The sequence below is a fragment of the Lissotriton vulgaris genome, chromosome 2_1 (genome assembly GCF_964263255.1).
Source record: "Lissotriton vulgaris chromosome 2_1, aLisVul1.2, whole genome shotgun sequence".
NCBI classification, from domain to species: domain Eukaryota; kingdom Metazoa; phylum Chordata; class Amphibia; order Caudata; family Salamandridae; genus Lissotriton; species Lissotriton vulgaris.
This window is the reverse complement of record NC_141687.1, coordinates 87,828,448-87,841,134: the sequence shown is the minus strand read 5'-3', so window position 1 is coordinate 87,841,134 and position 12,687 is coordinate 87,828,448. Positions and strand designations below refer to the sequence as shown.

The window sequence follows — 12,687 nt, the reverse complement described above, 5'->3', positions numbered from 1 at the left end:
TACCCTACCTTTGAGGTGCCCATACACTTTCATCCAGGAATGGGGATGCCCTGTTCCCTACACGATTAGAAACCTCAAGCGGGATCGCTGAAGGGTAGACCTGGATTCTATCTCCCCATACCATGGACTCCCAGAGTGGGCTATGTGCTACTGTTTTATAGGTCACTGCTGATTTAACTGCTTGGTGACAAATGTACATTTAATTTAATTTATGCTTGTTTACCTCCACTGTGTTTGGTCCTGAACCTGGTTTGCGGTCTGAACTGTTTGCAGACATGGTTCTAGGTCTCATGTTTTTAAAATTAATAAAAATATGTAAAAAGCCTGTGAATTATTCCCCTATAGAAACATCAGATGCCCAAAACCACGGGGCAGATTTACAAGGACTGGCGCTACCCTGCATATTAGTAGGGATTCACCAGTAATAATGCGACACATAGAAATACCCTTGCGCCACCACGGATGCGTCACATTTACAATGCGGGACACTGTGGCGCAAGGATAGTCAGATGTGTGTTGCATCTTTTGTCGTAAGGGCAGTGCATTGCTGGAGTCGTGTCGCAAGCGCGACACAACTCCAGCAATGCTCAGGGGTGGCCTATCCTGTTGTGCTGCGTCACTCCTTACGCCTGCTTCAAGCAGGCGTAAGGTTTTGACGCAGCGGAATCGTAGATGTGACTCAGTGAAATCTTGTGGATTTTACTGCATCACTTTTTACGAGGCTTCCTTGCGACAGAACGCCCACCCTGAATACATTATACCTGACGCAGGTATAATGTAGCACGGGGCTTTACAACGTGACACATCTCACTAGATGCGTCACGTTGTAAATATGTCGCATAGTGGCGCATTGTTTACGATGCTGCTGCGTCACAGAAGTTACGCAACGGTGTCGTAAAGATGTCACAAGGGGCTTGTAAATCTGCCTCCTGATTTTCTGAGTTCTTGTCCATAGATCTTCACCATCCTCTCCCTATCATGTTAGTGTTTAAAAGCGCAAGAAAGAGACTAAAATATTCTAACATTTGTGCATACCCTGAAACCCTTACTCCACATCTCTGTTGTGCGGTCCGGAATAAGCCCAAGGATTTTCCTGATCATTTTTAGGATCCCAAAACAGGTACCTGTAAAAGTGGAGATTTGGTCCGAGAAAGATAGTGTAGAGTTGAACCAAACATCAAGGTTTTTAACTTTGTGGTCTGGGGCGGCAGGGAACTCATCTCACTGAACCACCAGATCAAAATTGCTTCCCCACCACTAAAATATCAGTTTTAATGGCATTTAACCTCAGGCAGCTGTTTCACATCAAGTTAGCCAAGTCAGCTAGGCAAAGTATAAAATCCTCTGCCGCTTGGTTGTTGTCCTGGTAAGAATCAATTGCGCGTCATAAGCATAAGACAACGTCTGCACTTCATGGTTTTCCAAAAGGTCCGCCAACGGGGGCATATACAGATTGAAGAGGGTCGGGCTCAAAGCTGAGCCTAGCGGCACCACCTATCTCAACTGTTGAGTGGTTGAAACAAATGATTGTAGGGTGACTTGGAAAGTGGGACCCTCCAGGAAATTAGCCAGCCAACCCAATGCCGTGCCACCCACCGCTGTATGGTGTAGCCTGTCCAATAGCAAACCATGAGAGACAGAGGCACTCAAGTCAAGCATGACTAGAGCAGCCGTTTGACCGTCGTCTGCTATTTTGCGGATAGATTCAGATGCGAGTAGCAGAGCAGATTCTGTACTGAAAGAAGGTCTAAACCAGATTGTGTCTCATGGCGAAGAGCCTCCACCTCCACAAACTGCATGAGTTGTTGATTAACACATTTCTGAGCAAGTTTTGCGAAGAAAGGCAGTAGCTATATAGGTCTGAAATTTTCAGGCAGCTAAGGATCTAAAGTTGGTTTCTTCAGAAGCGTAATCACCATAGCGGGTTTCCACTCTATTGGGAACACAGCCCGAACAGAATTATAGATTTAGCAGCTCAGTAAGTACTGGTGCAATGGCTTCTCTGCCCCCGCTCTAGGATCGTCAGGGACGCGAGCTCCAGAGGAGATCCGGACTTAACTTTCAGCAATAGACTATTGGTTTCAGCCTCCGAAATAGGTTTTAAGTTAAGGAGCTTGCTCCTTGAGCAGCTAAAGGAGTACATGGAAAGGTTTTCGGCTGAAAAGTCTTGGCACGCTCAGGGAAGTAGGTTTAGATGTTGTTAATTTGATCTAAGCAGGATTGTGCAACCTGATTGCAAAGACCAGTAGAAGATGGAATTGTTGCTGCTGTACAGTCTAAAGCGGGTACAGTTTTAATTATCTGGAAGAGTTCCCTCGCCGAATTAAGCATCACTCTGTCTCCAGCAACTAGAACAATCTTCCTGCCAATCCACTTCTCATCCGGCATTCACCTCTTTCGAACTGTAGGAGACCAATAAGATTTAATCCAGACTGCAAAGTCAAAACTTTAAATTCCATATGTACTTGTCCTAAACTGCATACCTTAAACAATTCTTCCCTCCTCTTGCACTGGACACAAAAAGTATGATACACACCACACTACTGTAAAGGAATACAAACAACTATATTATGGCTAATTACGGGTTGATATCTAAATATATTTCCTCAGCAAGATGCTGGAAAACGAAGGTGACCGATCATCATCAAAAGTAGTTGTTGCATTTCTTCTAGGAGGGAGTGTTGTGCTGTTGCTAGGTGCAGATAAGGATTATGAATCCGAAACCGGTCCCAGGATGTTTGTTTCCGGTCCAGGAAAGACATGGCTTGGCAGTTCGGGCTGGACTGTTCCCATGAGGCACAGGGTCAGACTGATTTGCATATGGCCATGTCTGAACTGGGGTGGCTTAGTGAGCTAAAGAATGGTGATGGATTAAACCAAGATCAGTTGACTGGGGGTGAGTGTTTGATTTGCTCAAACGCTCCGTCCATCATCCCCTTTTGTATCGCTCTGTTCGCACTAAGTTGGCATGGTATGCTCAGACGTGAGTCCTTTGCTCACTTGGCCACTGGATTCAAGATAGCCTGGCTGATGAGGATTATGAATCCGAAACCGGTCCCAGGATGCTTGTTTCCGGTCCAGGGAAGACATGGCTTGGCAGTTCGGGCTGGACTGTTCCCATGAGGCACAGGGTCAGACTGATTTACATATGGCCATGTCTGAACTGGGGTGGCTGAGTGAGCTAAAGAATGGTGATGGGATTAAACCCAGATCAGTTGACTGGGGGGTGAGTGTTTGATTTGCTCAAACACTCCGTCCATCATCCCCTTTTGTATCGCTAGGTGCAGAGCATTTTCCCATGTCACACTACTACTCCTTTGATGCTTTTATCCCTGGATCCTGCACTAACTACCCTTGACCATGGAATGTTCCCCTCATTACCACATCGTCAGCTCCTATACCCTCCTGACCTACTTCCTGTGCTGCTGCATGCTTCATTGCACATTCACTGCTCCATGAACTGCCCACTCTTTGGCTCTTCCCTATAGCTCTGCCCTATAGCTATCCAAACATGACCTGTGCTGCACCCTTGACTATGTGCTGCTGTGTCCAATTCCCATGGAACCCAGTGCTGCTCACTTACCTTCTTGAATCCAACTCTGCCATTGCACAAGCCTCTGACATTTCAATATAATTTAGCTTTTGTATAGTAAAAAGATATTCTGATGGATACATCTGTCAGTGGATTCCTCACCTTGTGAATATCCCCTGCGTCAGCAACATTCATAAAATTCTTTCATAGCTCCTCACGCCAACGTGGACAACGTCACAGAAGCACGGCATCGCATGCGGCTCCGCTGACGTCACTGAATCCATAATAGGACCCCGTCGGATAGTTCCCTTTTTTCTGCGCCGTCGACGCTAACAGATTTTTTTGGGATCCTCAGTAGCTCGTTTAGTTACTTTGTTACTGATACTTGTTTTGTGTTAAAACTTTTTTCCTGTTGATAATGTCATCGAGGAAATCTGGTTTCAAGCCTTGTGGGGCGTGTGGAAAGTTGATGTCGATAACGGATCTGCACGAGGACTGCGTCTGGTGCCTCTCATCGGTTCACGACGTCCAAGGATGCTCCAGCTGTAACGAGATAAACCCGAAAGCGCTTTCGAGAGAGAGAGAGAGAGAGAGAGAGAGGCGAAGCTGCTGGTAGCGAAACTGAAGGAGAAGAGAGGTAGGTGGCTTTCGAGGTGCTGCTCAAAGTCCAGATCGGTTTCGAGGTCATCGACAGGGCATGCTTCTCGACCTAAGAGGAAGCACAAGAAGTAGCATGGGTCGCGGCATCACTCTGGAAGAGAAACATCGACATCGGAAGGACTATGTCTCTCCTTCACCTATTGCATCGAATCCGGAGTCGGAAGGTGAGCCTTCTCCTGTGGCTTCCCCGGAACATTCTCTGGCTGTGGCTTAGAATCCATCCCCAGCGCCGTCGCACTCTCCACCTCAGGAGCATGAGGAGGCTCCACTGCCTGAAGGGTCTTCGACTCTGATGGGTCCTCCCTCGAGTCCGGTTGGCCCGACTCCGATTGTACCTTAACAGGAGCAGTGTCCAGTGCGGTATCCACCCTTTCCAGGCCCGGGTCAGAACCCTAAGCATTATTTAAATGCGATGTACGGGGTCTTTTCAAGAGCCAGGTACCCCTATGGAGCACCATCCGGTCCCATGGGTCCAATGGCCTTTAATCTGGGTGTCCCGCAGACTTATGCACAGGCACCGTTTATGCCATTCATGCCAGCGGCGCCTTCCTGGCATTTCCCGGCTCCGAGATCATCGACGCCGATACCTTCTTCGCCGGCTCCGACTCAGACTCGACCTCGTACGGTCCAGGCTGTACCTCCGGATCCGAGCCCTGCGATGGCTTGGTCGGAGTCGGTTGTGGCTCCATCGACGCCGATCCCGAGGAGGAGGTCTAGACGGGAGGCTCGAAGGCTAATGGAGGAGCAAAGTATCGAGCAGAGGTGATGGAGGAGGGAGAACTGCAGGAGTCTGAGGACTTTTTTGAAGAGCTTAAAGAGGCAAGTGGCCTGGAGTTATCTCCGGAATGGGAGCTTTCAATGACTCCTGATGCCCCATCAAAGGATGGTGCACCGTACCACACAATTATTAAAAAAGCAGCTGAGCTCTTGGATTTGAATTTGCCTACTGCAAGGTATAAATCTAATATTTTAACAGAGGTGCTTCATTCTCACTCTACGGTTGTGGAGCCAATGCTGCCATTTAATGAAGCTATCACTGAGCCGGTAATGGAGGTGTGGCGTAAGCCCTTTTCATCTCCTGCGGTGTCAAAGGCTGTATCAAGGAGGTATTGGGTTGCTCGTGGGGATCCCGACTTTTTGTCATCACATCCATCTCCTGAGAGTCTGGTAGTTCAGGCAGCCTGCTCCAAGAAGTCTACTGGAGCCTTCCCTCAAGTACCAAGTGATTGGGAATAAAAAAGATTGGACCAATCGGCAAAAAAGGTTTTTCCATTGGCCAGCATGGCCTTAAAATCCACAAATGCAACATGCCTTCTGGGGCGTTACATTCACGCTCTTGTGGACTCCATGAAGCAGTTGGTACCAAAGATACCTGAAGAGGACAGGCAGAACTTCAATGTAGTCCTAGCAGATACACAGGTTGCTGCTAGCCAGGTAATCCAGAGTGGTTTGGATACGGTTGACTCTGTGGCAAGGGTCATGGGTTCATCTGTTGCCACTTGGAGGGCTGCTTGGCTGAAATCTTCGGAGTTTTCTCCTGATGTGCAGGCGACTTTGATAGATCTCCCTTTTGATGGTTCGGGTCTGTTTGGCAAGAAGGCAGACGCGGCCTATGAAATGTATTAAGACAGTAAGGCGACGGCTAGGTCTCTAAGCCTACAAATCAGACGATCTTCAAATAAGAGATTCAGAGGATTCGGAAGGTCTTCCTTTCGCTCATACAATCAGCCACAGCAGCAGGAGCAGAATTCCCTGTACAAATCCAACAGGGGCAGAAACAGGAGCCGTGCTCGAGGTCGTCAAGCCTCCTCTTCCTCCTCCTCCTCCTCTTCCTCTTCCCACCCTTGCTCTTCCCACCCCCTCCTGCCACAGCAAAGCAGCCTTAGATCCACCATTCTGGATCATGTTGGTCCTGTGGGGGGTCAGCTTCCTAATTTTCTGCAAGATTGGGAATCGGCCACATCTGAGCTTTGGGTTCTTGATCCCGTAGAGAATGGGTATGCTCTTCCCTTTTTGGGAATTTCCCCCAAATTACCCTCCTTGTCAAGGTTCTTGCACAGAGGACCACCTACTTCTTCTGCAGGAGGAAGTCCTGGCATTACTAAAAAAAGGTGCAATAGAGGTGGTTCCGGAGAAGGAAAGGGGTTAGGGATGGTCAGGGATGCTACTCCCGGTATTTCTTGATACCCAAGAAGGATGGCAGGCTTCGTCCAATCCTGGGCCTCAGGATCTTGAACCTCTTTCTGAAGCAGGAGAAGTTCAAGATGCTCACCCTTGCGCAGGTTCTTCAAGCGCTGCAGCAAGAGGACTGGATGGTGTCGATCGACTTGCAGGATGCGTATTTCCACATTCCAATCCTGAAGTCGCACAGGAAGTATCTCCGTTTTACGGTAGGATTGCAACATTACCAGTTTGGTTCTTCCGTTTGGTCTTACTACTGCACCTCGAGTCTTCACCAAGGTGATGGCGGTGGTGGCAGCCCATCTTAGAAGGTCAGGGATACCCGTATTCCCTTATCTGGACGACTGGCTGATCAAGGCAGAGTCGCCAGGGAAGGAGCTCCATCACCTGCAGATTACAACTCAGTTGCACAGATTGGGTTTCTCAATAAACGTACCCAAATCTCACCTGGTGCCTCATAGCGCAACCTGTTCATAGGTGCGGTACTGGATACCACTGTGTGTCGGGCATTCCCTCCTCCGCAAAGGATTCTTGACATACAGGAAAGGATTCCTTTATTGTACAATGGAGCGGTCGTTCCAGTCCTGAAGGTCCTTCGCCTGCTCGGTCTGATGGCTTCCTGTATTCTGTTGGTCAACCATGCACACTGGCACATGAGGGCACTCCAGTGGTGTCTCAGCAGGCAGTATTATCAGCACAACAGAGATCTCAGGGAGTCTGTGAGGATCTGCAGAGGATCTGTCCTGGTGAAGCGTGGAAGGCAATCTGTTTCAAGGAAAGCCCTTTCATCTTCCTCCATCGGTGGCCACAGTGATAATGGATGAATCCCCTCTAGGGTGGGCTGCTCATCTGGAGGATCTGGAGATCAGGGGTCTTTATTCTCCAGAGGAAAGGTTGCTTCACATCAACCTTCTAGAGTTACGGGCGATACGTTTGGCGCTCAAGGCCTTTCTCCCTTCCCTTCGCGGTCAGTCGGTGCAAGTCCTGGCGGATGTCAGGAAACGCATGATTGCTACCATTTTGAACAAGCCTTTGTCTTGTACCTTTAAAAGAAGAACCAGAGTGGTAATCAAACCGCAAATCATCAATACTTGGTACGACTTATAATGACTCTGACCGCTACAAGATGGCCGCCGTATTGGTAATGAATGCAACGCCATTTTTGTACCACTTTCACAGTCTAGTCTTTATAGATGACACGCGCAGATTCCACTGCGCACTTCAATTTGATTCCGTTTGAGACAACACGTTCCAAACTGTTTCTCCGCCTAGGCTTAGTGCGTGAGAGAGCGGTTATCTAGTTTTCAGTTATCATTTTGCTACTCCGTTTTCGAGAGGCAGAGTTTGTTCTACTCCGCTCTCGGAAATTCTATTCCAGTCACAGTGAGAGTCTAAACCAGAGGAAGCCGTCTACAGAGTCCCGAGAGTTTCGAGCGCTGAGAAGTATCAGCGTAGAAGCTGAAGCAAAGTATCGAGCTGTAAGGACGGAGTGGCTTGGAATGTCCTAGCGTCGCCACTTTCCAAGTAAGAACTTGTCAACAATTCAACGTACTATCCTTGGACCCTGTCCTTCCTTTGCGCTTTTCCTTATTTCTTTCCTTCCCCTTTCTTTCCTTCCTTGTTCCCTTTGCGCGCCAGCTTAAGAACAGTGTACATACCCATTTTCAAGTCAGTCCAGGACATTAATGAATAGTCAGAACTTATACTCTTAAGTGAAATGATACCTCACTACGCAATCCTCTTCTGAACTAGAAGGTAAAGTCCCAGTCTGATAGTAGATACTAGAAGAAAATCATTCAGTAATTAGTTCTAAAAGTTGTTTTCTTATTTACAGAAAGACACACGTTCTCCTAATTCAGTAGAGTCTCACTTCAATAATACAGAAGAGAGGTTATACTCCAATTGAGCACTGGTATAGTAAATGAACGACTGTTTATTGACAATAGAGTGTTAAGTCAGAGTTGTGGTGTTTAAGGTTCTCTCCTTCTGTGCATTAGGAACCCTCCAGAGTAGAGGAAAACCAATAGCAGACAGAAGCCTCAGAAAACCCCAAGGGTGACAGCAGTTGGAGTATTTATTCTTTCTCTTCCAATTCCCCTTTCCCCTCTGCTGGTGTCGTTGCTCTGTCAGAGGCGCAACGTCACCAGCGGTCGGGCGTTGGCAAAAAGCGGCCATTTGATCCTGCGAAGATTCTGGGTCCTGACAGCGGACAACACTACCGCGATGTGGTATGTCAATAAGCAGGGAGGAGTGGGGTCACATTGTCTCTGCAGAGAGGCTCTGCGGCTCTGGTCCTGGGTTCAGGACCATCAGATTTATCTGATGGCAAATCATCTGGCCGGAGTTCTGAACGTACGTGCAGACAGTCTCACTCGGCAGTTCTCAGCCGACCACGAGTGAAGGCTTCATCCAGACGTAGTTTGTCACGTCTTTCGGACGTGGGGAACCCCTCAGGTGGACCTGTTCGCCTTTCAAGAGAACGCTCACTGCCCGTCATTCTGCAGTCTCCAGTATCCGATGCAGGGAGCTTTGTGGGACGAGTTTCAGTGGAGTTGGGGCACACAACTCCTTTACGCGTTTCCTCCCATACCCTTGATTCCTCTGGTTCTGAGGAAGATTCGCTAAGACCGGGCCCAAGTCATTTTGATCACCCCGGATTGGCCAAGAAGGGTGTGTCTCCACCTCTCCTCGTGCCCGACGCTCCGTCTCCCTCAGGGCAGACCTCCTCTCGCAGTCCGAGGGGCAGGTTCTACACCCCCACCTCCAGAGCTTACACCTTCATGCCTGGAGATGGATAGGGGCAACTTGAACTCTTTTTCTCTCCCACCTGACGTGGTGGATGTTATTTTATCAGCCAGGCATGGAGAGAAGTCCATTGACCCCTTGAAGGCTCGCTTGTCCGACATTCTTCGGTTTGCACTCTCTTTGGCTCAGCAAGGAGTTGCTATAGAGACAGTGAAAGGTTATCTTTCAGCCTTGTCGGCATTCCTTTGTCTGCCGCCGGACCAACCGTCCTTATTCAAGTCACCTATTGTTTTAAGGTTCTTAAAGGGCCTTACAAATACATTTCTTCCCACTCCTTTTATTGTGCCTTAATGGGACTTGAATCTTGTCCTTACTTTCGTAATGGGTTCACCCTTCGAGCCCTTACCTTTGAGGTGTTTATCTTTTAAAACGGTCTATCTGATTGCGATTACCTTGGCAAGGAGGGTAAGTGAGCTTCAAGCTCTACGTTCAAACCCCCTGTTCTTGACTATTCATGCTGAAAGAATGGTACTCAGGACCAGGGCTTCTTTTCTGCCTAAGGTGGTAACTCCCTTCCATCTGGGGCAGTCCATTACCCTCCGTACCTTCTATCCTCCTCCTCACCCTTCAAAGTAGGAGGAGCGGATTCACCGTCTGGACTCTAAGAGGGCAGTGAGCTTCTACCTTGACAAAACCAGGGAGTTCGGAATTGATGACCAACTCTTCATGGGTTTCGTTGGCTGCAGGAAAGGCAGAGCGGTGCACAAGCGCACGCTGTTTAGATGGATTGTCTTGTGTATCAGGCCGGTAAGGAACCTCCAGAAGGTTTGAGAGCTCATTCTACTAGGGGTGTTCCTGTGGAGGACATTTGCAGGGCGGCACCTTGGGCCTCCCTCCACACTTTTGCAAAGCATTATTGTTTTGATGCAGAGGTGAGGAGGGACGGACACTTTGCTCGTTCCGTCCTTCAGGACTTCTTGGTATAGAAGGGTGGATACCCTCCTCCGGGAATAGGACTGCTGTGGGAAATTTATATAACTAGATATTTATATATAATCACAATTATTGGTTTGCGGAAGTAAAAGAGGGCAAGGAAAGGGTAACAACTAGGGAATAGTGTACAAGAACGCATGATATTTGTATTATAATAATGATTACCTAAAACATGGCAAAGCTTTCGGCAAGTCATACCAGCTATTGTCAAAAACCATTGGCCTGATTTAGATTATATTGGCTGGCACACTCCTTCACAAACATGATGGATATCCTGTCGTAATGAGACGGATGGAATATCCATTATTCCTTCACTGAGTAACCCATCCAGTAAACTCCAGAAGTTTCCAAAATAGTAGAAATAGGTCTTCCAATGTCACAATTGCATAGACATAAGTCAATGGTTTGCTCAGAACATGTACAAGAATTGACTAGAAGAAAACCTAAATGGTTACAGCATGTTAAAATAAGACCAATAAACAGAAATATGAAGGATGCTGTGTTTGTACTCCTGTAATGTTTAAATGAGTTACCTGCAGCATAATGTGTAGACCATAAGGTTTCAACTATTTATAAGAAAATATCTCCATGTAATTGTTCTTACTAGGTGAACGATAATAACTGACTTTTTTTTAATCTAACAGACACTGGAAACATGAACAAACAACGAAAAGTTGTGAATTCCATCAAATGTACCCAGAAAAGTAGCGGCAGTCAAGCGCTTCCAAGAAAAGCCATTGGGAAAGAACTCCATAGCTCTTACAAGGGTACAAAGTCTAAAATCCATCTGTGGTCTAAAAGTACCCAGCAACTGATAGAAGAAAAAGCTCCACAATGTGAAAGCGATTTGAGCAATCCAGTACAATTCAGTATAGACCAAGGACAACCCAAAGGAGGATACTTTGATGCAAATAACGAATGTAGCACAAATGTAAGAAATTCACAGTTTCTTAACTGTCCTCAAAACACGCAGCAAATCCAGAGACCGTATGTGTGTAATCAGTGTGAAAAAAGATACAGTTTAAAAGGTGAGCTTATTAGACACATCAGAACTCATACGGGAGTAAGACCATATGCATGCACTGACTGTGAAAAAAGCTTCTTTCAAAAGACTCATCTTATAACACACCGAAGAACACACACTGGTGAGAAACCTTATGTGTGTTCTTTCTGTTATAAAAGATTCAACCGGAAAGACAATCTCAATGGACACCAAAGAATTCACACTGGGGAGAAACCATATAAATGTATTGAATGTGACAAAAGCTTCATTCGTAAAGGTGATCTTAATGAACATCTAAGAAGACATACATAGTTGATGGTTTTATAGAAAGTATGGTACTGTTGCAAACACCTTATAATAATGCAATGTTAGTAGTGGGTAACATTTTACACTGGACATGTGTCACTAGACTAAAAACGCATCTCAAACTGAAGAATGGGAAGTATTTGCTGGCATGGCACGTTGGTCAAATGAAACTCAGCTAAGGAAATGTATTCCAGTGAGAAAAAGTCGTGTCACACCATAGCTCAAACACTGTATGGCAAAAATCTTTGAAATGAAAAGTTCAAGAGCAGTTTAAAGCCTGGATTTATAATATTTAAAAAAAAAAAGAAAACATGTACCTATCAGCGGATCCATTACATTGCTGTGAAGTGTTCTAAAAGGACATGGCACCAGAAAACAAAGTTAAATTAGAGAACAGAAAATACAATAGCAAAATTCAGTAGATAAATGTTAGTGTTAGAAAATGTACTTAGGAAGAGCCAGTGCAAAGTCTTGAATGCCCTGGGAAACAATCTGAAACACTGCGTCTTTTACATCTCACCATATCCAATAGTGAACTTCAATCTCTAGAACCTAGCTTCAGGGTGGGGTGAAATGTTAGGGGTGTATTGTAATTTGCGGTCTGTGCTTGTGAGGATTGTTATCTGAAATCTCAGAGGTAGACATTAATGCTTCAATTTATACTGATAATGGCGATGTACTTGAGACCCTTCTGGACACAGTTTGCCATCTTGAACGTGATTCTACATTAGTTTAAGATATTGCCCTGATTACGTCCCAGTAACGCCGACTGCACCAAATCTTGCTTTCTTGTTTCCATTGTTACACTTTGAAATGGTATACCTTTCCTGTGAGACACGTGCATTCGTTTGCAGATGTAATTTTATGTTTGGTATGGGGAAACGTGATAGTCATTTCTTTTTCTAAAGTTTTTAAAACTTCCACGTTTTCAATAATGGAATTAAAAGGCAGTATGAGAAAAACAGTACTCAATCTCTGAATTGGGGGTAAGTGGATCCTCATTTCACATTTTTTTTGACAGTTACTATGTCTGCAGGTTTTTGCTTTGGAACACGATAACACACAGATACAATACATTACTACATATTGTACTCACTGTCCAGGTCCAGTGCCTTACAGTACACAATGTGATAGAAAATGTATGCTGCCATTACTAATATACAAGAAGAGGCAGCCGGGTAAGAGAGGATTGCACTGCCAAGACTAGTCACAAACGTAATCAAAAAATTGCCCGCCTCACATCGTTAGCTGCCACATGACCGCAAAG

At 46.2% G+C, this 12,687-nt stretch overlaps 1 protein-coding gene across 1 annotated transcript in view; it reads left to right on the top strand.

The window, feature by feature from the left end:
- Window positions 1-12,371, top strand: part of LOC147729621 (uncharacterized) — a 259,655-nt gene extending 247,284 nt beyond the window's left edge. Inside the window, exon 17 of the mRNA XM_086954017.1 lies at window positions 10,756-12,371. Coding sequence (XP_086810143.1) covers window positions 10,756-11,426 — 671 coding nt within the window. The 3' untranslated portion in view covers window positions 11,427-12,371. The remainder of the gene's footprint in view (window positions 1-10,755) is intronic.
- Window positions 12,372-12,687: the final 316 nt, after the last annotated feature.